The 21,859-nt window shown below is 53.0% G+C and overlaps 9 protein-coding genes across 9 annotated transcripts; 5 read left to right on the top strand and 4 right to left on the bottom strand.

Annotated features, from left to right (window-relative positions):
• Positions 1 to 5: 5 nt before the first annotated feature.
• Positions 6 to 2,926, bottom strand: CDC73_2 (accessory factor associated with RNA polymerase II; the record flags this gene model as incomplete). The annotated part of the gene is made up of 4 exons (XM_024465780.1): positions 1,165 to 2,926; positions 781 to 1,117; positions 478 to 706; positions 6 to 69 (listed from the first exon to the last, which is right to left on the bottom strand). Exons 1-4 carry the CDS (start codon positions 2,170 to 2,172, stop codon positions 6 to 8), a joined length of 1,638 nt encoding a protein of 545 aa, XP_024326756.1. The 5' UTR covers positions 2,173 to 2,926.
• On the top strand, positions 2,681 to 5,156 carry CDC73_1 (accessory factor associated with RNA polymerase II; the record flags this gene model as incomplete). The annotated part of the gene is made up of 2 exons (XM_024465779.1): positions 2,681 to 3,436; positions 3,546 to 5,156. 2 exons carry the CDS (start codon positions 2,681 to 2,683, stop codon positions 4,194 to 4,196), a joined length of 1,407 nt encoding a protein of 468 aa, XP_024326757.1. The 3' UTR covers positions 4,197 to 5,156.
• On the bottom strand, positions 5,157 to 7,853 carry VC83_02109 (uncharacterized protein). The gene is made up of 3 exons (XM_024465778.1): positions 7,139 to 7,853; positions 5,716 to 7,068; positions 5,157 to 5,638 (listed from the first exon to the last, which is right to left on the bottom strand). The coding sequence occupies exons 1-3, from the start codon at positions 7,748 to 7,750 to the stop codon at positions 5,504 to 5,506; spliced, it is 2,100 nt and encodes a 699-aa protein (XP_024326977.1). The 5' UTR covers positions 7,751 to 7,853; the 3' UTR covers positions 5,157 to 5,503.
• Positions 7,854 to 8,629: 776 nt separating this feature from the next.
• VC83_02108 (uncharacterized protein) lies at positions 8,630 to 9,083 on the top strand (the record flags this gene model as incomplete). Its single annotated transcript, XM_024465777.1, has 2 exons — positions 8,630 to 8,639; positions 8,764 to 9,083. The coding sequence occupies 2 exons, from the start codon at positions 8,630 to 8,632 to the stop codon at positions 9,081 to 9,083; spliced, it is 330 nt and encodes a 109-aa protein (XP_024326976.1).
• Positions 9,084 to 10,349: 1,266 nt separating this feature from the next.
• On the top strand, positions 10,350 to 11,269 carry VC83_02107 (uncharacterized protein; the record flags this gene model as incomplete). Its single annotated transcript, XM_024465776.1, has 2 exons — positions 10,350 to 10,890; positions 10,962 to 11,269. The coding sequence occupies 2 exons, from the start codon at positions 10,350 to 10,352 to the stop codon at positions 11,267 to 11,269; spliced, it is 849 nt and encodes a 282-aa protein (XP_024326975.1).
• A 2,036-nt stretch (positions 11,270 to 13,305) lies between these two features.
• On the top strand, positions 13,306 to 13,674 carry VC83_02106 (uncharacterized protein; the record flags this gene model as incomplete). Its single annotated transcript, XM_024465775.1, has 1 exon — positions 13,306 to 13,674. One exon carries the CDS (start codon positions 13,306 to 13,308, stop codon positions 13,672 to 13,674), a length of 369 nt encoding a protein of 122 aa, XP_024326974.1.
• Positions 13,675 to 14,194: 520 nt separating this feature from the next.
• Positions 14,195 to 17,207, bottom strand: VC83_02105 (uncharacterized protein). The gene is made up of 9 exons (XM_024465774.1): positions 17,034 to 17,207; positions 16,575 to 16,682; positions 16,373 to 16,517; positions 15,620 to 16,134; positions 15,517 to 15,566; positions 15,160 to 15,470; positions 14,898 to 15,101; positions 14,705 to 14,846; positions 14,195 to 14,648 (listed from the first exon to the last, which is right to left on the bottom strand). The coding sequence occupies exons 1-9, from the start codon at positions 17,044 to 17,046 to the stop codon at positions 14,580 to 14,582; spliced, it is 1,557 nt and encodes a 518-aa protein (XP_024326983.1). The 5' UTR covers positions 17,047 to 17,207; the 3' UTR covers positions 14,195 to 14,579.
• On the bottom strand, positions 17,208 to 19,038 carry VC83_02104 (uncharacterized protein). The gene is made up of 6 exons (XM_024465773.1): positions 18,855 to 19,038; positions 18,723 to 18,806; positions 18,649 to 18,660; positions 18,502 to 18,598; positions 17,957 to 18,449; positions 17,208 to 17,901 (listed from the first exon to the last, which is right to left on the bottom strand). The coding sequence occupies exons 1-6, from the start codon at positions 18,973 to 18,975 to the stop codon at positions 17,551 to 17,553; spliced, it is 1,158 nt and encodes a 385-aa protein (XP_024326982.1). The 5' UTR covers positions 18,976 to 19,038; the 3' UTR covers positions 17,208 to 17,550.
• A 136-nt stretch (positions 19,039 to 19,174) lies between these two features.
• On the top strand, positions 19,175 to 21,219 carry VC83_02103 (uncharacterized protein). The gene is made up of 2 exons (XM_024465772.1): positions 19,175 to 19,476; positions 19,529 to 21,219. The coding sequence occupies exons 1-2, from the start codon at positions 19,261 to 19,263 to the stop codon at positions 20,768 to 20,770; spliced, it is 1,458 nt and encodes a 485-aa protein (XP_024326979.1). The 5' UTR covers positions 19,175 to 19,260; the 3' UTR covers positions 20,771 to 21,219.
• The last annotated feature ends 640 nt before the right edge of the window (positions 21,220 to 21,859 follow it).

Here is a 21,859-nt window from a genome sequence, read left to right as displayed (position 1 = left end):
GACGTTCACTTGCGGATCTGGTTTAATTCAGGGAAATCAAAGGTGGCAGCTTGGATTGCAAAGACTCTGCTGTATGCACCGTAAGTAAATAGAGGCCACCATGAACTTCCTCGTAGCATATATATACACCGCAGGGATTACCCCAGAAGTTATAACCATGTCTGCAATCCCATCTTTTCCCAATCCCCCCATTTCTATCCTTTTGAGCACTACCATCCTCACTGTCTGTCTATTTCTACCATCTATTGTCCCTCATGCCACCCTGGTCACAGCTCTCACACATGCTTTTGCACAGCAACCAGCACTTCCTATATCCAGGAATATTACGATGAGTGGAAGGGACAATATCCCTTACCAGGAGCCGTATAGCTGGGGTGCAACGGACAGCATGGACTAAATTTGAAGTGCTCTTTGAGTTCAACGGCATAATTTCCTTGTTCGGATGGGCTGGGTAAACCTCGGGTTGCAAGTTCACACTCTCTGTCTCGCAAGTTCGTGCTTTCTGTATTTGATGTCACAGGAACCAAGGTGCTCCCTGAGTCGGGCTGGAACAGGCGAGATGGTCCGCTGTCTCCAGCTTGTGTAAGTGGGGAACCGATGGCAGACCGTCGTCTTCTTTCAGGGCTTCCTTGGTCAAGTGATCGCGGTGTATTATCCTGGGCATCCTGATTCTCATCATCAACAGTGCGTGAGCCAGGCACTTCAACTATTGCATATTTCAGCATCTTTAATGTTCGACTTCCGGATGGGAGTTCATCAAGAACTCAGAGTGAATCTCACCTCCAAAATACTGGTCGGGCCTGGGTTCAGCGGGAGGGGCATCTGACCGAGGAGTAGAAGCAGGCGTCTTGCCAAACAATAGCTCTCTTATGGAGCTTGTGGCGGTGGCGGCCCGAACTGTGTCACCAGAATCATTTTGGTGCCAGGGGGCCAAACCAAAGCGTTTTCGAGGCAACTTTAGCGACTGCTCATTTGGGCTCAGTGGGTGCATCGCTCGCTCGTTTTGTTTTTTCGTAGCTAGAAACTGCGAAAAGAAGCGAGATGTCCCTCGGAGCGTGTTCGTTGTTTGGCGTTCCAAATCAATTAGCGGCGATTCAGGCCTTGGTTCTTGGGGCCCCTGGAATAGTGAGTAGAATACAAACGGGATATCAAAAGCTGCCTTACCTTTCCTTTTCCGGCAGATGGCCCTGATGCTGATGCCTTCCTACTGTGCGATATTTGCTGCAACTTTCGCAAAAGAGCCTTTGGCGTGGAAGTTCCCCTATCAGGGTTTATTATTCCCGCAGGACTGATTGCCCGTCTTCCTCGGGGACCGTCGCCCTCCAGCTCCTGTTCCTCTTCATCCTCCGCATCATTCGGATTCTTTGCCCAAACCTCAGAAGCGTTCAATGATCGCGGTGCTGAAGCTACTGTGCTTCCATATGTGCTGGGACCGCTCTCTTGTAACGATTTCCGAACCCACTTCGGAGGACGAATATGTTTCGCGGGCCGTGTAATAATTTCTCGCTCCGCCCAATACCCTGCAGGAAACCAAACCCATTCATAACCGAGCACAGGAGGCCGAGGAGGATCTGCGGCAGTTTGAGATACCGGCTTTGGCTTTGGCTGAGGTGTGGAGTTATTTGAGCTATTCAACTCCCCGGAGTCCTTAAAGAGGGGCTTGCCCTCATTGTTTGACAACGAGCTTCTGAAAGGCGACCCGTCTAACACCGCTGATATAGCCTTTTTGATTGACCGGCTATTCCGAGGCGTGGATGGTCCAACACCTGGCCCAGAGGCGTTCGTTAATTCTTGGGTAGCGGTCACTTCAGTGACCTGGCTAGAAACCTTAACTTGTTTCGCATCTTTGGAGGTAGGCAATTTCCCAGTAATCGTGCCGGTAGCTTGTGAAACTTTAACTTTCCGCGAAGTAGGTTGCTTCCCCTTACCATCTCCGGTTGGTTTCGTAACTTCAACCTCAGCAACATGGCCTGTGATCTGACCAGTGACTTGACCGGAGCCTTGTTCAGCTGTCACTTCCTCGGAAACTATCACCTGCTGCGTGAAAGTACTCGTACTTTGCGGGGACAGGCCTTCTTGTCTCTCAATATACTCGTCGTCGGCATCACCATCATGATCGGTATCGGTATCTGTGACGTCCGTAATTGATATCTTCTGAGCAGGGCTCGCCATGATGGGAATATTATCAGCTTAAAGCTTTCAACAAGAAATAAAGCTAAGAACTCTTGAAGAGAGTGGAAAAATATGGTTAGGGAATAAGGACGTCGCTGACAACAGAAATGAAAGTAATATGATGTTATGAAGGTAGTTACGGTCATTCCGTCCCAATCCAACCTACCAGAGAAAATTCCTGTATGAGAACGTGCCTTCCAATACAGGAAGGCACGTTCTTAACTTTAATGGGACAGGTTATCTTTGGCAAGAAGAACCAGTCTATCAAATAGAAATATTGATTCTGGTTGAAATACTGATGGTTCCTCTCTCTTCCCAACGTCTCTTCGTTGCCCAGACGTTAGGAAGAGAGAGGAACCATCAGTTTATAATACTTAATGGCATTGGTTCATCATGCTGGTGAGGTTTAGAATATATAATGTAAGATAAGGCCATGTATGTTGACCAGTGCCGATCCAACTGATTGATTCCCTTGGTTATAACAAGCTTTTGGCCTAAGGCACTAATCATGCGGGTTTGGATTAGTGCGGCTACCGTGTGTATTATCCAACTTCACCTCGAAGCCGCCGAGCTCCAAAACCACCAAGACCAACAACCAACACCACCACCACCCAGCATCAACATATCCAACCCCATATCCGCGCCGCACCTCAAGATGGCATCCGCGGATAGCCCCCAGCACGACGCGCTCCTCCTCCTCCGCCAGTCCATCGCCTCCTCCACCGCCGCCCTCCCAACCCTCACCTCCACCCCCCCAACCACACCCCAAACCGCCGACGACATCCCCCTCTCCAGCGCGCAATACCTCCACTTCCCCCACTCCTCCACCTCCCTCGCCCTCACGACCCCAACGCGCTTCCTCTCCTCCTCCAAACCCGTCGATTTGAGGAGTATCTACTTCGCCTGGCTCAAGCGCGAGGTCGCAATCCCAGACTACAACGCCGCGGCGCTCGCACTCAACACTGCTCTCACCGCTGATGGCGGGGCGGGGGGGACGGTCCAGAACCTCGCGTTCGTGGAGAGGTTGGATCTGATTACATGGCTTGAGGGCGCGTCGGAGGAGAGCGAGTATATCCGTCCTCTTGCAGCGGACGCGGCGGGCGCGGCAGCGAGCGCGCAGGTTGCGGCGGGGAAGGCGGTTGCGCCGGCTGCGGCTGGGGCGGGGGCGAGGAATCGCACAGTCGATCCGAGGTTGCAGGAGATTTATAACGGGGAGCGGAGGATGGGTGATCGGAATAGCGTGTTGCGCGGTGTGAAGCCTACTGTTCGGCCCCCCCCCTTCTCTTCCCCTTTCCCATTCCCAGCCATCCCCCACCCCTCCTTACATTGACGTGATATTGGGAGAGAAGCAAAGCTAACCTCACCCCCAACAGGACTTCTCCCACGTCCGCAAAATCGCCCAAACCTTCATCGGCCGCAAGCCCGGCGCCCCCGCCTCCTCCTCCCACAGCGCGCGACCCACCGCGCTCCCACACAACCCCAAACCCACCCGCCGCCCCGACCCAATCATCCTCGTCTCCCCCTCCGCCTCCTCTCTCCTGCGCATGTCGAACATAAAATCCTTCCTCGAAAGCGGGCTCTACGTCCCCCCCTCCGACTCGCTCTCCACCTCCACCTCCACAATCCTGCATCTCTCCCGCATAATCCCGTCCATCGACACAACCCGCCCCATCCGCTTCATTGTCGTTGATTCCCCCGAGCAATTCAAGCCGGAGTACTGGGCGCGTGTGGTAGCGGTGTTCACGACGGGGCAGACGTGGCAGTTTAAGAACTACAAGTGGCAAGCCCCGCAAGAGCTGTTTAGGCACGCGCTGGGCGTGTATGTGGGATGGAGAGGGGAGGCGGTGCCGGAGGCGGTGAGGGGGTGGGGGAGGGGTGTTGTGAGTGTGGCGCTTGATCCGTGGAGTGGGGGGAAGGAGACGAGGTGGAGGGATAGGGAGGGGGTGGAGGCGGTGTGGAGGGGGGTGGAGGAGATTATGAGGGTTAAGGGCTGGTCGAAGGAGAGTGGGCCGGTCAATGCTTAGGGGAGGTTGGGGATGGGTGAGGGGGTGGATTTGTAGGATGGAGTGGCGTGCGGGTTTGCTGGGGGCAAGCGGTGCATTTGGTTGGAGTTTGGTTGGCGTTTGATAGATGATGCCCTTTGAAGGTGGTCTGGAAAGAAACAGCGGGGGACGCATGTAAGAAGCTGGCTTTGTAGAATTACACATTCGGCAAATTGGCAGGACGAATGTACACCCCATAACATATCCGTGCTTCCTACCTACAACTCCCACCCAACCCCTGCGTGCACACTCACCCACCAATCACCACATCATCCCCTCTGATATCTCACAAGCCATTCACTCATACCGCACAAACAATCCAGTCATCCTGACGGCATTAAGAGGCTATCTCATTCCTACTCTAATTTCCGCATCATCCAGCCAGCCATTGGTGTATGCACCGACGCCTTCCAAACACACAAAGGTCAGTCCAAAGCACCTCCCCGCCATCTCATCTTCAGGGTACCCCCCCCCCCATCCTAATCCAAAGTAACTTAAAAAAGCAACGACGCAAAAAGATTAAAAACCAAAAAGCAACAAAAAAAAAGGAAGACGGGGAGCGCCAAATAAATGTCTAGAATGAGCGATTATTATCCTGATGTAACCTTTCTGCTTTCCCTCCTCCCTCCCCCAAGTCTTCTCTTCTTCTCTTCTTCTCTTCTCTCTTCTCCATCATAAATGCCTGGATATGCATCGTCCAACCCCCCCTTCTCGCGGCCCCTCAGGCGCAGAAGGGCCCGCTGGAGGAGATCTCGAAGCGACGAAAAGCTATAAACAAGAAATCAAATAAACAAGCAAAAGCTGTATTACGAGTAGTATATTTGCGCGCGCGCGAGAAAAAAAAATAAAATAAAAAATAAAAAAAGAAGCAGCAACAATAATAACAGCAACAGCATCGAGCGAGCAAAAAACCAGCAACATGTCCTGTTTGCCCCTCCCTTCCCCCCCTCTTACCCCCCTTCTTTCTCTTGAAATGATGATGAAAACGCCATGAGAATGCAAAGCTGGAAATTTTTGATTTTGGAGAAAAAAAGGACCGTTCGTATGTGGTAGATGTAGATGTTGAGATTCGTGGTATGTTGGTACGCGAGGTTTCGTAGTGGCTGGGATCGCTGCGAGGCGAACGGTTCGTGGGGGGTGGGCCGGGGCCGGTCTTTTTGGTATGTAACGCTAAATGACGACATGACATGACTTGAGAATTATGGAAATTTCTGGCGGGGTATATGCTGATCGTTCGCGGGAGATCCGGGCAAGCAGGGGAGCTCCCAGATAGATAGACGACTTAAGGCTCAGCGGGATGAGCGGTTGACGGAGCCGTGAGAGCGGGATTGGCCGGGGGCGGGGTGGGCGGGGATGGAGTCGAAGTCGTAGTTCTTGAGGGTCTGTTCGTACTTGACGCTCTTCATGAATTTGGGCACCGAGTCCTGTTGCTTAGTTAGTATTGCGGATACTTTTTTTTTTGGGGGGGGGGGGATATGTATTTGGGGAGTGGGGGACGTACGCTTGCCATAAGCTTAAACACGGAGAGTTGCGCCTCCTCGAATAGCTTGATGACCTCCTTCAGACTCTCGATCATGGCGTCGCCGCGGCCGACTGCCTTGGTCATGCGCGAGGCGAGCTGGCTGCGGAGTAAATGGTCGATGTTCAACTCGCAGGGAGAGCCAGGGGCGAGGAACGCGTTGTAGATACCATACGCGGAGGCCATGGTCTCCTTAATAGCATCGAGACTCCTATCTGGGTTCTTGGCGCGCGAGGAAGGAGACATGCCTTGTAGGGCGTCGGTGCAAGTCTTCAGGAACTCGTCGACGTCGAGGTAGAAGCTCAGGTTCTCCTCGCAATGGGTATCACGGAGCTGCTCGCGGAAGAGCAGGCGCAGAGCCGCATCTGTGAGGATCCTGTCCAGCTTCTGCGTGTTCGAGTCGCGGGAAACGCCGATTCTACTTGAGGGGCTGTCGACATCACCGTTGGAGAGCCTGTGGGTGCTGGACATGTTGATGATATCCTTACCCTTCTGGGTCATCTGGTAAATCGCCATCTTGGTAGGCTGGAACTTGTGTGCCGGGGACTGGGAGGTGTAGGACCTGTCCGACAGGACACACCATAATAAGTCGTGCTCCAGGAACAGCCCCGCGATCTTCATCGTCTCGCTCTTGTCCACGGTGGTACAGCAGTCGAGCAGCCAGTCTACCGCCGCCTTCCCGGTGAAGGATTGCAGGACCGTCCGCTGTGGGGAGCCGATCTTGCGCTCACAAGCCATCCTGACTCCCGCCAAGCCATCGTTGTATTCGCTGAGGGAATCCGAATCGGCCGCCGAGACGCTGCTCTTGATGTTGGGTCCGTTCGCGCCAATGAAGCGGCGGAACAAGACCTCCACCGTCCCACGATCGTGCGAGATCTCATCCGAAACGCTGTCACGTTCTAAGACGACGAGCTGCATGGTGTTCTTGGGCGAGTTGATGAGATCAACCACATGCCGTTGCTGGATACCGTTCCTGGAGCAGAAGTGGTCTAGGACCTGGATGCCCTTGGGCGTGAGCTGCCATAGCGTGCCCTTCAAGTTGAACTCTCTGATTTGCTTGCTGTCCGCAGACTCAATGAACCGGGCGTCCACAAAGCGCTGGCACACGGTCCTGGCCATGTCTCGGGCCATGGAAAAGGTGGTGGTGGTGGTGGTGGTGACGATCCGCGAGGGATCCTTTGGATCTGGCATGCGATTGGACTGGGAGAATTTTAAGGACCCTAAATTGTTGATTGCCTCTTCGGACAGGAAGGAGTGCTCGCATTTGTTGAACATGCGGCGGTGGGACTCGAGGGGGAGGCTGACGATCAGTGTTGCGAAGAGGTCCTTGAAATCCTGGTAGTGATGTAAATAGTTTGCCCTGGCTGTGGAAAAGAGATGAGACTCGGAAAGGTTCGTCGCTTACTCTGGTGAATGGCCTGTCATCCTCTGTCATGCGCAATAAGCGCGAGGAGGTTTGGTGCATCGTGCTCCGCTCCGGTGCTACTACCTTCATAGGTGTCGGGGTGTTCGCGTCCGTATCCTCGTACGACTGGGAGGGCGGCTCCGTGTCCTGAAGGCCCGATCGTGGGGTAGTTATGGATTGTGATTCCTTCGCTTGGGGAGTAATGGATCGCGAGGGGTCGGATTTCCGCTTGGGGCTCTTGTCGCTGTCACCGTCAGTGCGGTGATTGTGGGAGTTCTTGCGGGAGACTTGTGCTCGTGTGACGGGATCGGAGAAGGTGGCAATGGCGCTGGTGGTCTTGTCTCGTGCAAGGGCAGCAAAGGTGAGAAGGTTGGTGCGGCTGCTTCTCGACGAGGTGGTGGAGAGGGTGGACTGGCGCTGCTTGGAGTTGCTGCGAACCCGAGGGAGAGAGTCGATGGAGGGGTTTTTCTCCGGCGAAGATTGTGAATCGGTGAGAGAAGTTGTCGCGAGCGAGTCGGGAGATTCTTGAAAGAATTGTGGCTGTTCTGGAAAGTCGGATCGAGACAGGGTAGACAAATGATGTTCGGGATGTGAAGGCTTGGTTAGGGCCATCTACACTATAATGGTATTGGTTACTGCCACTTTGAAACTGATGCCTCATGAGTGGGACGGGTAAGGGCGAAGACGAGACGAGGGAAGGATTTTGAGGTTTTGGTTGTAGGTAGTGCAGGGGGGGGGGGGGGGGGGGGTGGGGGGTAGATTTGTGAGAGTTGTTGTTGGTGCGGGAATCGGAGTCGGACAAGAGCCAGACGAACCGAAACAACCTTGATGGCTTGGGCCTTCGAAGTGTCGATCACTAGATTGACCAGGACTAGCAGTAGTGTTTTGTGAGTGGGAAGTAATGTGAAGGGAGCGAGCGAATAGTGGGCTGTAATAATAATAAAGATGACGAAGGGGGGAACCAGGTTAAAATCAAAAATGGAAAAAAGGGACCCACCTGAATAATAAAGCCGCCAGACTAGCCTCGTTATATCCCAGCAGGTGGAATTTGTATTTGGTACCTCTTACCCCGTAAAGTGGATGTTCCAGTGGCTGGGATAAAGAGTTTCCAATTCCACTTTAGTAAGCAGGCCGGTATAGCAGAGTGAGTATATGTATTATACACTGGTTTTGTGTCAAATCGTGGATCGTAGGTCGTGGATCGTAGGTCGTGGATCGTAGGTCGTGGATCGTAGGTCGTGGATCGTAATCGTGGGTCGTGGATCGTAGGTAGGTCGTAGGTAGGTCGTCTGTGAATGTGAATGTATGCGCCAGAGTGAGCGACCAGCTCGTCGGTGTTTTCCGCTTCGGTTTTTGGGGGCAAAAACAAGAAATGCAACGTGGGAGAGTCGTGGAGTCGTGGCGTGGAGTCGTGGCGTGGAGTCGTGGAGTCGTCGTGGAGTCGTCGTGGAGCCGTCGTGGGAACCGTGCGTGGCAGGGCAGGGCAGGCAGATGAGTGAGGGTGAGTTGAAATCGTGTGGTCTTTAGGGTGTCAGTGTGACCAGTTCGTGGCGGTGATCCGCATATGAAAAGACCGAGTTGAGTGATTCTGTGAGAGGGTTGTGTCTCGCTCTTGTTCGGCGCAGCGTCTCTTCTTTGGGAATGGGAATGGCAGTTCGGCTTTTATGAGACAATCAGATCTGATTCTGATTGTGGGAGTGGACTGGGAGTGGACTGGGAGTGGACTGGGAGTGGACTGGGAGTGGACTGGGAGTGGACTGGGATCTGGGACTGGGATCTGGGACTGGACTGGGATCTGGGACTGGACTGGGATCTGGGGCTGGACTGGGACTGGGATTTGGGACTGGACTGGACTGGGACTGTCTTCCTTGCGTCTCCTCGTGTCCACAGCGGAGAAGAGTCGGGAATAAAGGTCTTCCTTGTATTTCGATCGGGGTTTGGATGAGCATCGGATTTTAGGGGGAGGAATTCGAGGATGAGTACGCAGGTGCCGTACTGATGTACCGACTGTACCTCCGTACCGCGAGCAAGGTAGGAGAAGGGTACTTGTGGTACTTGTGGTACTTGTAGGACGCGGCAGTTCTCTTTGGCTGGTGCGGCCGGAGTTGAGTGGGTATGTATGCAGAGTTGTATGAAGTTGTACGGAGTTGTATGGAGTTGTGTAGTTGTGTAGTTGTGTAGTTGTATGGTTGTGTAGTTGTGTAGTTGTGTAGTTGTGTAGTTGTGTAGTTGTGTAGTTGTGTAGTTGTGTAGTTGTGTAGTTGTGTAGTTGTGTAGTTGTGTAGTTGTGTAGTTGTGTAGTTGTGTAGTTGTGTAGTTGTGTAGTTGTATGGTTGGATATTGTATATTTAATTGTATATTGTATGGTTGTATATTGTATGGGTGTATAGTCTGGACAGGATATGAGAGCATGCGATTTTCACGGGATGATGCGGTGATGCGGTTGGCATGTACAGATACCTCGGAGATCCCTAATCCCAACGCACAGATGCAGACAGATGCAGACAGATGCAGACAGATGCAGCCAGCAGACAGGCACCGCCATGTGCACCGCCATGTGGGACCGCCATGTGGTGTGGAGAGCCTCTCGTGGTGCAGATATGACCCGTCATCCCCCATCATGTCTAGAACAACCAGCCAGCTAGAAACCAGCTAAGAAACCATCCGTCGCCTTACCGCCCTTTCCCCCTTTCCCCCTTCCCCCTTCCCCCTTCCCCCTTCCCCCTTCCCCCTTCCCCCTTCCCCCTTCCCCCTTCCCCCTTCCCCCTTCCCCCTTCCCCCTTCCCCCTTCCCCCTTCCCCCTTCCCCCTTCCCCCTTCCCCCTTCCCCCTTCCCCCTTCCCCCTTCCCCCTTCCCCCTTCCCCCTTCCCCCTTCCCCCTTCCCCCTTCCCCCCTTCTCCGCGCCACCACATCCCTCGCCGCGTAGGATACAGGGATGCCCCTCAGTACAAGTCCAGTACGTCCATACAGTACGTCCAGTACATCCAGTACGTACATACAGTACGTACATACAGTACGTACATACAGTACGTACATACAGTACGTACATACAGTACGTACATACAGTACGTACATACAGTACGGTACACACAGTACGGGCTTAGTCCCACTCCACTCCCGTCCACTCCGTGGCGGTCGGGAAAGAGTCCCTCACAGGGCGCACTACTAGAGCCACGCTCCATGTCTAAGTCTGTCTCGGAGTCTCCCCCGGATGGCTACCGGCGCTGTATCCCCCTTCGGAAAGCCCGCCTCCATCTTCCCACCGCCGCCATCCCATCCGTTCCTCGCCCGTTCCTCGCCCACACACCACGCCCACACCACGCCCACACCGCTTCCTGCGATTCGCCACCCCATTCCTTGCGGAGATCACCATGTGCCCCCCCCCCGGCCACCCAATGCCTGCGCACCGCGCGACCAGAAAACCCAGCGCGGGCTTGGCGAACGTCTGGTGGGGTGGGTCGTCTACCCGTTGTCGTCTACCCGTTTTCGAATGGGTGCGCCGGCCGAGGATCTGGCCGGTGGGAGAGGGGGGTGTCTGGGTACGAACGGGACGGATGTGACGGATGCGACGGACGCTGTGAGAGTGGTTGGTGGGATGATGGACCCCCACTCGGGATGTAGTGCCCGACGGACGCGACGCTTGATAAGGAGAGGGACCGCTGAGCTTTGCCGTGCTTGCTCAATCTCGGTAGTTGAGATGGAAGAACGAGTTCTCGCAGTCGCCGAGGAGAGAGGATTTCTGCCCTTACCGAGTCAGTTTGCTTGAAAGATTACCATCCCTCTACTCACGACGATAACTGTAATCACCTCACCTTCTCGCCAGGGTTCAGGTGCTCCGCTGCCCCGCTGCCGCTCGTCATTTTGCTTCACATCCACCGTGAGACGGGCGCCAAGGGTATGACTTCACCGGTTGACGGCGCCCATGTACTGTACAGCATCTGGGAGCCGGCAGTCCGCCTACGGCCTACGGGAATAGCAGTGGGGAGGTGCCTGCGCCCGAGATGTCTCGGGCGTGATGGACGGATCAACCTTCCCCTCTCAAACGGCGCGTGGGCGACACCCGTACAGAAGTTCTGTTTACCTCTTTCAGGGCTGTTGTTTGGCGGCGTGAAGGACCCTGAGATGCTGTAGCTTGTGTTCGTGCGGGCGTGCGTGCGTGCGTGAAGCTCCACGAGCTGGTGCTGTTGGTGCTGTATAGACTGCCGCTATGGTGCAGGGCATCCTACGATTTCCTCCGACAGCTGGTGGGCACCTTACTCACCGCTCCTCGCATCGAAGCCAATTTCCTTCCTTTTCTTCAGGCTGGGCCCCTCTGTCTGCCGAAGGAAGCAGAAAGAACCACGGCTTATGGCGATGGCAATGGCGATGGCGATGACAGACGCCCAAGACACCCCTCCCTCCTTGGACTACTAGCTGGGATACCCCGCTACGATGACACGTGAAGCTGCAATAGCAGGTCCTCGGTATGAACAGGTGGACGGTGTGCCGCCATCTAGACCGCGAATCGCCAAGGTCCCTCTAGGTATACTGCATTGGCGATTATAGAGTGAGCGAGTTACGTGAAACTGAAACCCCAAGGACCCAAGGAGCTTGTGTCCACGTGGGTACCCTTTTCGTAATCTGTATCGAATTAACACCTGCAGCATCTCCTCCTGCGTGCACTATCCGACGTAATGCAACGCACCCATCCCATCCATGTCTTCCACGTTTTCCACCACAGCCCCTAGGGTTCCATCTCCACCCCACCGACCGCCCCCTCCCTTTTTCCCTGCCCAATCCTGGGAATAATGCAGCAGCTTTTGTAACAGTACAAGCAGCCGTGGGCGTGGTTATCGTCATCGCGCAGGGCGCAGGGACGGGGCGTGTGGGGAGGACCACGCGGTGTAGCGGCTCGTTCGTGCGGGTACTGTAGAGTGGGAAGGGAAGGGTTTTTCTCGCAAGGTGTGCTAGTTCGAGAATGCGGGTGGGGGGAGGGAGTAGACCACCCCAAACCTGAAACATACCAAGGGTTATAATACTGTAAGTTAGCAACGACCTGCTGTAGGAGTAAGTAACTTGCACTGCATCATCGCACCCACACCACAATCAACCCCTCCCCCTACAACACGGAGATCCGAAGATCCCCTACAACACGGAAGAGGAAGGGGGGAGGAGGAGGAAGAGGAAGGGGGGAGGAGGAGGAGGAGGAAGAGGAAGGGGGGCAGGAAAGGGGGAAAAAGGGGCGAGGACGGCATCTCATCCCGGATTTACAGTCTGCTACTACTAGGCGGCCTAAAATTACATTCCTTCTAGAAGATAAGACGGGCTTCTAGCGTGGTTCGCGTATCCCCGATGGACCCCGCGACCCTGCGGAAACACCGAGGTGGGAGGGGTGAGATGGCTGTGGTGGGAGTGGTACTCCGATATTACATACATGGGTTCTATTTCCGAAGAATACGATAGGGATGACCCATCGATGACGATGATCATAATCCTCTCCAGATTACCATCCCCTTCATCGCCCCTGACTGGCCGCCTTCTTTGTTTGCTCCGGCCGAATCTGATTTTCTCCCGTCTGCTCCTTAATCGGCGTCCGCCCCCTGTTCTGTAGACAACCACCCCCCCCCCCCCCTTTTCCCCCGCATCCCATTGTCGTCCTCTTGTAACGCGTAATCAGCGTGCCGTCATCAGCGTGCCGTCATCAGCGTGCCGTAATCAGCACACCGTAATCAGCACACCACAGCCTTGCACCCGCCCTTGCCTTTCGAGTATTCTGGAATCCCACTACCCTGACAGCCCTAAAACGTGGCAGCGTCGCATCGGCGGGGTCATCTCCGCTTCGTATCCGGATGGGAGCCTGGGGTGTGGCCGGGGGGGGGGACTGCTTCGGATGGAGGGGGGATGTTGAAAAGGGGAGAGGAGATGAGAGAGGGTGGTGGTGTTTGTAGTGTTCAGTATTGGCAAAGGCTTTGGGGGGTGCTGACGTGTACGTGTGAGGAGGTTGCTGGTCGTCAGTTCTAGTTCTGATGTCGATGGCGTGCTTACAGTTATACAAAAAAACACTTGTTCACTGCTCTTTGCGCACAGACCCGTACGAATCCTTTTGTCGCCGTACTGTAGCATCTCTGGTCGCGTGACTGGCAACTTGTGAGTCTATCGTGATATTGTAGATGCCAACCAGCCAAGCCATGTCGGCCTTCAACCCACCACCAAACCCTCGGGCTCCCAACCCAACCCATCCCATCACTCTCGGCCCCAACACTGAGCCATTAGACCTCCATCCAACACCCATACCCTCGGGATCCCGAAAACTTTTCCCTCCCGGCTTCGATACAGGGCCGTGGTATCTCCTAGTACGTTGTACCGACGCCGATGGTATGGATATTGGGCTAGCGGCGCACAGACGAGACGAGGGGGGGGTTGTTATACCTAAATACACCATCTCCCTCCCTCCCCCTATCCCCCAGTACCTCGGCGGCAACCGCGCCTATCCCCTCTGCATTGACCGCCTCCACGCCCCGAGTCTAAGACATCCAAACTTGTCTCCCGTAGAGTAGGAGTAGCATCTCAGACATCCGGACTCGCGTAGAGTAGTTACTCCTTGGCGTTGCGCCCTTGGTCGTCTTTCCTGGTTCTGGGGTATATCTCCGCGTTTCCCTCGGATCGTTCGGGCAGCCCTGTGGAAATGGAAGTGTTCGCGAGACTGAAAGATGGTTGTACTTTTACCTCGTAGGGCAGCGCCAAGTAGGCGATCGTGATGCATGCCACTTGGCGTGTAGACCCGGCACCTAGAGCGAGCTCATCGTATCGGCCTTCACGCCACTCGCCACCGCCTCCAGCTGCAGTCAGGACACAAACCTCACAAACGACACCACATCACCATCACACCACACCCCCCAAAAGAAGAAGTCCAAGAACCCACTCCATTATCAGATTCCTAACCCCACCCCCAACCAACCCCCATAAACAATAAAAAACAAAAACAGACACTCCCAACCCAGCCAGGTATGCAAGCCACACAGTAGCCACGCCCCCACCACTCCCATCCACCCCCACCCCAACCCAGCCGTGGAGGCACCCAAAGCAAAGAAAGCATATAAACACCCCCCTCCCTTCCCCCTTTAACCCCCCCAGCCACCACCTTCCGCCGGTGGTGGCGAAACTGTGCGCCTGAGAAATGATAGTTGGAGAAACAACGAGATCGGAAAACGGAACGCCGGAATGTGACTAGATCGCCGTCGTGACCCCGACGGGGTGGGAGATGGTACAGGCGGGCTTGTATGTGTGTGTGTGTGTGTGGACCAGAGCGAAGGGAGAGGGTTTATGGACGGACGGAGGTCGGAATACCGGAGGTCGGAATACAAGGTTTTTTGTGCGCCAGGGGTCACCAGAGGCGGTGGCCGGGGAATAAGCTATGTTGGGGGCCTATCTAAACGTCCGATTCCCGCAGCTGCTGGCTGGACTACGATATCGGGCCTGCTGGGCCGTTAGGTACAACCTCCAGATCGATGTAGCTTAACAGCATCTCGCGCTAGGAGGCGTTAGTGACCGCGCCTTTGAATGCTGATGGATGGGAAGTGAACTTACGCGCTCGCGGGACCAGAGTTTAGGGTCGAAGAAGACGTAGTAGCCGCGCTCTGTGCCGTTTCCGAGGAGTTGTGGCTGCATCATGTCGTCCTTCGTCAGCCACATTGAAAGCTTCTTGTGATAACGCCAGTTGCGGTTGGTACTAGGAAGATGTCAGTATGTGAGACCCACAATCTGAAAGAGAGCCACTTACAGCTCCTGCGCTGCAATCATTTGTTGGATATCTTGAGGGTTGTTGTAGAACATGAACATTAACGTTTCATCACTGAAGTTGGACAGCTTGTTCTCGATGGGCTGGACGTTGTGGACCTGATAGCAATCCGGAATGGTGTGCTGTGGAATATCCGGCCTTGCTGGAACGTCATCCCATGGTGACCAGATGGTCTCTGACAAGCGCCTGCGGGGCATAGTTAGTAACCAGCGGTCTCCGAAATGCGGGGGAGAAGAAGACTTACTCAGTGGTGTTCAGGTCGAATCCAAGGGCAGCAATATCAACACCAGTTATGAGTGCAGCCTGGTCCGGATATGGGCCTTTGAGCATCTCAATCAGCCCCTTAAGGCCATATCGGTCCCTGTCACTCATCCCTGGAAGTGGATCTTGGCTAATAGGGCCGGCTTCATCCGCGGGATCGGCTTCAAACCCCTTTGGTTGAGATTGAGGTGGTAGGGTTTGATTATAAGGTATACTTTTGGCGTCTGTAGTTGCTGGCTGGCCGTGTGGACTTAAATTGTCTGCAGCTTCTGATAGTGGCGGTCTGCTAAATCCCTGGAAAAAGTTAGAGCCAATCTGCATAACCAAGTAAATGACATACTATCGAGTCCTTCTCAAGGCTTGACGGTGGATTTTGAGACGTTTGAGGACCTAGGTGAATCGTAAGTTTTGCCCAATAAAAGTTGTGGACTATTTCAACATACCTGGCACGTTTACTGAGTTATCGCGCGGGTTTGCTGGCGCAGCTCTGTTGCCCGTATTAACGGCATTAAGCAGGCCGTTGCTCCTGGAAGCCTGGGCGCCACTGCCCCCAGCAGGAAACCCGAGGGTGCTTGAAGGAGCGCCAAAACCTGGGCTCTGCAACGAACCCAGATTACGATCTTGGCCAATCTCTCCGTTTGCATTCCGATTTAACGGAGGGAACTCTTCTGCCGCACTTTCTTGAGGTTGAGATAACTGTCCCACGGCATTTTGTCCACCGAATCGGAAACCACTTTGAGAACTTGGGAGCTGGGATGACGAGGAGAAAAGATCGTCTTGCTGTTGCTGCGTCTGCTGTTGTGTTTGGCTTTGTCTTTGTTGTTGCGCGGGTAAAATGCCGTGTTGAGGGCGATGGCTTGCAGCCTGCCCCTGTTGACGTGCACCTGGCATTGCCCATGTGGACTGCGCGGAGCTGGAGGTTTGGTGTGAAGGGTTATTTGACAGTGATGGAAATTCACTACCAGTATTATATTAGCTCCAAAATCTACGTGAAACCTTGCCTCCGACGGTACGTCGATTCTGCTGTCAAATGCTGATTTCACAAGCTTCTGGGCACAGATGCGGAACTAGCAACGATTTGCAACCAGAGCGTGAGGAACCACTTCGTGACCGTCGCGATGTAGCGACGAAGACATATGTGAATCAACGGCGAATGGGAGGAGAAACTGAGGGTTGGGAAACATGACAGCACTTACGACATATCTAGAGGGGCTGCAGGCTGAGAGCTCCCAATCGACTGGGCAAAACTTGTCATCGGAGCAGTGGTCTGTCGCTGGCTAGGAAGCCCAGCGGTGCCCATAGGGACACCGCCAAATGCCCAAGTGGCCCCGTTACTGGGTGCTATAGGGTCTCAATCAATATCTGTCCACATCTAGACTGGGTATGCTGTATCCGCACTCATCTTGCCATTGACCATCCTCGCCGGGGCATTCCTCGACGGCCCTATTGATTGTTGTTGACTCGAAAAGCCGTTCGGTAGACCACGGAGCGACTGTGGCGCTGCTCCTGTTGAACAGTAGTTAGCATGGGTAAACGCCACTGGTATTCCAAGCTCATCGCAAGAGGCTACCAATGCCTGACAGGGTAAACACGGTTGTCAATGCCTGTCATGGCAAATGGCATGAGGCTATATCCCCAGCACGCGACAGTGCCCTGGTAACCGCCTCGCGCCTCCCTACATCGGCGTGAGAGCGCGGGGCATATTAAAGAGAGGCTACCAGTGCCTGGCATAACAGTACCAAGGGATACTATCCATGAGCACGCGACAGTACTCTGGTAACTGCAGCTATGCAAATCGACGTGGGAGCGCGGGGCAGGTTGGGGAGGCGAAGCAATCGAGAATCGAGAGGCACGAACCTGGTCTGTTCATTGTTGCACTTGGATGTTGTCGGGGTAAGGAGGAGGTTCGCGAGATCTCTATAGTTCGATTGAGATGTGGAGTTTCGGCTGTTCAGGAGGTTGAGGTGTTGGAGGTGGTTTCTGTGCAGTTCAAACAATGTTAACGTGGACATGCATGCTATGCGATGATATCGTCAGGTTTCAAAGGGAGGGTTGACCGCCTTGCTGTAGCTGGATCGGGTATCGCGTATTTCGGCTATGACCCAATGTGAGGCGACGATGTCAAACAACCAACCAACGTATGTATGTCACGTGGGGTTGGAGCATGTGGAAACGGAACGACAAAAGAGGAAGAATCCAACTCTCAAATGGACCATTCTCACTCAGAAGCTGACAATATTACTACGCTAACTAGTATTCTTAACATTTTAAGATAAGGATGTGCATATTTGGGCAAGTATATTTGAAGGAATCTCACGTTTGTTAATCTTTTAGAAAATATCGATCTCAACTGAATAGAATAGCCTCACAAATGCTATATATCTACTGTGCTGAAATAACTACGCTCAAGGCCTAGATTTGCCATATCCCTTCCAATCACCACAATCTTACCTTCCTTGAGCTCAGGCTGAGTCTGTTCCAAGGCATCTTTGATCTCAAAGACATCTCGAACACCCTGGACGATTTTGATGCTACCATCACTCATAGGTAGTCTAGCTTTCAGCCTGTATATCTCAAACGGTGATTGCTCCAAGGAGGTCGTGGCAGGCTCCGTCGATGAATCTGGCAATTTTGAGTCCCAGAGGATGGATCGGAGCCAAGCGTCCAACTTGGGAAGTTGTTCCTCCTTGAGCGGGGGAACTTTGATCGTCACAGTTGAGATCCTCTAGTTTTAGTTAGTGGCCATGATGGTATACAAGATAAAAGCTCGGATGACTTACCGGATCCAGGTGGCTGTGGCCCTTCTCGGCCATGTCCATCCCTTCAGCATTATTATACGCATGCAAGTCTAGAAGGAAACCTTCAAGCTGTGGAACCTTGCCTTGCCGAGTGACATGTATCTTTGCGAGGCCATTAATAGCTCCCACCCGGTCTTTGACTACTTCCAACTCTTCTTCGCTAACAAGATCAGCCTTGTTGATAACAACCACGTCTGCGTGTGAGATTTGAAGATGCGCAGTAGTAAGAACGGGACCATGGTGATCACCATGATCTGTTGTCTCAGGAGCCGGTTCGTCGAGGCTTTTCAGGATATTCTTGGCATCAACGAGAGTAACAATGCCGTCCAGGTAGATGCTGCTTCCAAGTTCTTCGTCCATCCAAAACAGAGGCGCAATATTCCCCGGGTCTGCAAGTCCTGTAGTTTCCAAGAGAATGTAGTCAAATGCGCCACTTTTCTTCATGAGCGTCTCGATAGCTGTCACTCCAATGTCTCTGCATTATTCTATTAGTGCGTTTCCAAGCTCAAACTCTTGAGGTTACCGACTTGACGGAGCAGCAAATACAGCCATTGCCAACTTCTAACCATTCCTCCACTTGATCCCCATCTTTGCTCACGGATATCGATTTTTCGATATCGACGGCTATATCTATCAGCTTGGGCACCGTATTTCTGCGGCTTCCGGTGACTTACAATCTCCAAATTCTAAATATAACATCAGTATACTGTAGTTTATTTTGCGGGGTAGGATTAAGTGGTAACAATACCATTTAATATCACAGCTATCTTTTTGCCGTGTTGTTCTGTCAAGATGTAATTCATCAATGTCGTTTTTCCAGCACCCAAATATCCTATAAATGTTCAGTATCATTTCTATTTTCTGTTTTATAATTTCTTACCAGTGACAATTGTAAGAGGTACCTTGACATTGTCTCCAACTTTATCCTCTACCTCATTTGAAACCAACTCAGTTTCGGCGTCAACGAGCTGTGGAGGCTCATCATCTTCATATATATCCATGGCGTCTATGGGGTTGCAAAGCAAGCTACAAATTTAAAAACAATAGTGCCTTCACGACGAGCATGATGTATAAATCTGATGTTTGTCACGTGCCATAACTGTCAATATATTTTAGAAAACTGGCGCCAACGGCCCGACCAATGATCCAGACCTTCTAATGTGACGACGGCGTTGGTTGCTGTACCGAACAGGCTTTACGTGACAAGAGAACATCGAATTTAAGCGCCTGCTGTGCTCTCAGGGGACTCATTGTTGCCAACTCCTCAACTTGAGCCTCGTTCCAAGATGTCTTTGCCCCCGAGCTCACCGCGGCTACCAAGCCCGCCGCCGCCAACAGAAATCCAGATTGGCCCGAAGTCACCGTCCATTCAAGATTCCAGCAATAACCTCGAGAACGCTATGGAGCAGAGCATTATAGATTCGAATTCAAGCAGAAGGATTCACCCTGGGACGAAGGGAGCAGACATGGCTGCTGGGCCACCGCTTGTGCCGCTGATGGAGGTAAAAAAGTTTGATCCCTTGCATGTGCGTTGTGATACTAAGAAAACCCCAGCTTGATTCTGCCTTCCAATTACAAGAGCATCTCAAAGCCTTACACCACCACCATACCCGACCATCGGCATCAACTATCGTCCCTATAAATAGGCAAACCGCATCTCTTCTAGCTACACCTCCATTTGGGGTCGACCGTGCGCTGTGGCTGTACGAGCTCTGCCGCTTCCTCATAAACAAGTGCAACGATCTCATTGTTGGCTTTCTATTCGACACGCCAGCATGCTCTGCGTCCACCTGCCCCGAGATGCGCGCTTCGGAATGGCAATTTCTATGCGCCGTTCACGAGTCGCCAAAGTCCTGCTGCGCTATCGATTACTGCTGCCACACCCTTGACTGGGCGACCAACGTAGTCACGAGCCAGAAGATCTTCCCCAGCCGTTTGAGCCTTACATCGGGGGGTGTTATGGACGATAAAAGCACCGGTGTCAAGCACCTGACGAATATTTTCAGGCGACTCCACCGCATCTTTGCGCATGCGTGGTTTCAACACATGGGCGTGTTCTGGCAAGTGGAGGGACAAACAGGGTTATATGTCCTATTTAAGACCGTTTGCGACAATTACGAGCTTCTACCCGCCGAGAACTACAAGTTGCCCCCAGAGGCGGAGGGGCTTGAGCCAGTTGCGGAACCGAAAGTCATACATACCATACTGAAGCCTGATCCACCTGCCTTGAGCAATTCATCAACTACTGGAGAGGAGGACATGCATTTAATGGCTGCCAGCCGTACCAATACCAGGAGACATATACGGTCTTCGCCATCGACAGGAGCTGCGGTAACTACAGTTATTGAGGCTGAAGAGGAAGAGTCTGACATGGCACAACGCTTAAAGACGCTGAAAATCAAAGAAGAGAAAGAAGCGAAGCAGGAGGAAGATCAGAAGATTAGGGACAGCGAGAGCTCTAATCAGGAGCCTGCCGAGGAGCTTGCAGAGATGACAATCATCGTTGATGAGGCTCCGGAGAAGGCGTCGGAGGAGCCAGAGAGTGCCCCAGAGGATGCCAAGGAGCATGAGGGCGAAGACAAGATTGAAAAGGACAACAGCAAACCATCAGAAAATGCCTCTTCAGAGCCAGAATCCGCCGATGAGAAGAAGGTGGAGGAATCCAAGGTGAAAGAGGAGGCAGAAACGCCTGAAGCAGCCAAAGACAGTGAAAAGGAGCCACCAGTGCACACTTTGAACCTGGATGAAGAAACGCCAGCTGAGAGTGGGGAGGGAGACGCAACGGTGACGTTGTAGAGCGATTGATTGATGATACCCATTTCACTTGATGCAAAGACGAGACCAAAGACTTAAGGATAATTGTAATGTAGAATAATACTCTGGGGATTCTGATCCGGTTAGAGCTGTAGAACTAATAGGGAAGAGGCATGGAGCTTGGAGCTTGGAGCTTGGAGCTTGTTTATATAATAGGGCATAACATATCGTTTGCAGTGTTCTCGGTCTGCTTCTGGGATTGTCTGGGGATGTTGATCAAACTGCCTGAGCTGCTACTTGCCCTGTATCACAACTCCATGAACGACGTTCGGCACCCCGGTGGTAGGCGCATAACCAGTAATCCACAGACAAGCCATGTAATTGGTCTCTCGGGTGAGTTCAGCTGTGAATATTATTCGTCGACATGTACGGGACACTCCCCAATATGTATTGGCTTGGAGATCTTTTCCTCAATTCGATGGCAATCACAATTGGATTCAGCTGATGTCTCGCGAATAGTACCCCTAAAATAGGTGGGAGGGCTGCAAATCACGGGATTAGCTGGGTTAGCGCCTGTTAAATTGCTGTGGAGGAAGCAGGAACCTAGGCGCCAAGCTCCCTACTAACCCGTCAGATCTATTGCTCCCGTGATTTCAGGAGTTCCAAGATGAGCTGTCCCGTTGCTTGTTTCTCTGACTCCGCTGTCCCGTTGCTTGTTTCTCCGACTCCCTCGTTTCCAAAATGTTGATCCTTATTCGATGCCAACCAGTTCACCACTCCACCACTCGCCACAAGTCCCACAACCTTGATGCCAGCGCATTTCCCAGCGCATTTCCCAGCGCATATCCCGCACTTGCTTGCTGCGCCTTCAAATGCCAAGGTCTAGACGTCTTTAGCTCGTGTTTTGCAAGTACCAACCAGACAGAATAAGTTCATGTTGCTCTCATTGATGATGGTCTTTTCTTGTTAATTTCCCTTCCCTTATTCCCACCGTATTGTTGTGCTTTGTTTACTTCCCATCAACAAAGGCTGTAGCTCCCATAAATCACCCACGCCCAAGGATGACGACCTAGTGACACGCTCCTGCTGACAGACGAGTAGCACTTAGTAAAACTTGACCCAGCAGCTTCA

Source organism: Pseudogymnoascus destructans, assembly GCF_001641265.1.
Source record: "Pseudogymnoascus destructans isolate 20631-21 unplaced genomic scaffold scaffold_4, whole genome shotgun sequence".
Classification (NCBI taxonomy): Eukaryota; Fungi; Ascomycota; class Leotiomycetes; order Thelebolales; family Thelebolaceae; genus Pseudogymnoascus; species Pseudogymnoascus destructans.
The sequence above is the reverse complement of the archived record's forward strand: the minus strand, read 5'-3'. Positions and strand labels throughout refer to the sequence as shown.

Excerpts from the sequence above, each read along its gene's own strand:
- VC83_02105 (XM_024465774.1), bottom strand. Across the intron at positions 15,567-15,619 it reads TAACTCAGTAAACGTGCCAG|GTCCTCAAACGTCTCAAAAT; the intron begins GTATGTTGAAAT and ends CGATTCACCTAG. Across the intron at positions 15,471-15,516 it reads GCCTTGAGAAGGACTCGATA|GGATTTAGCAGACCGCCACT; the intron begins GTATGTCATTTA and ends AACTTTTTCCAG.
- VC83_02104 (XM_024465773.1), bottom strand. The coding sequence starts at position 18,975 with ATGGATATATATGAAGATGATGAGCCTCCACAGCTCGTTGACGCCGAA. Across the intron at positions 18,807-18,854 it reads ACCTCTTACAATTGTCACTG|GATATTTGGGTGCTGGAAAA; the intron begins GTAAGAAATTAT and ends GAACATTTATAG. Across the intron at positions 17,902-17,956 it reads GCCACAGCCACCTGGATCCG|AGGATCTCAACTGTGACGAT; the intron begins GTAAGTCATCCG and ends AACTAAAACTAG.
- VC83_02109 (XM_024465778.1), bottom strand. The coding sequence starts at position 7,750 with ATGGCCCTAACCAAGCCTTCACATCCCGAACATCATTTGTCTACCCTG. Across the intron at positions 7,069-7,138 it reads ATGACAGGCCATTCACCAGA|GATTTCAAGGACCTCTTCGC; the intron begins GTAAGCGACGAA and ends CATCACTACCAG. Across the intron at positions 5,639-5,715 it reads TGTTTAAGCTTATGGCAAGC|GACTCGGTGCCCAAATTCAT; the intron begins GTACGTCCCCCA and ends ACTAAGCAACAG.
- VC83_02103 (XM_024465772.1), top strand. The coding sequence starts at position 19,261 with ATGTCTTTGCCCCCGAGCTCACCGCGGCTACCAAGCCCGCCGCCGCCA. Across the intron at positions 19,477-19,528 it reads CGCTTGTGCCGCTGATGGAG|CTTGATTCTGCCTTCCAATT; the intron begins GTAAAAAAGTTT and ends AGAAAACCCCAG.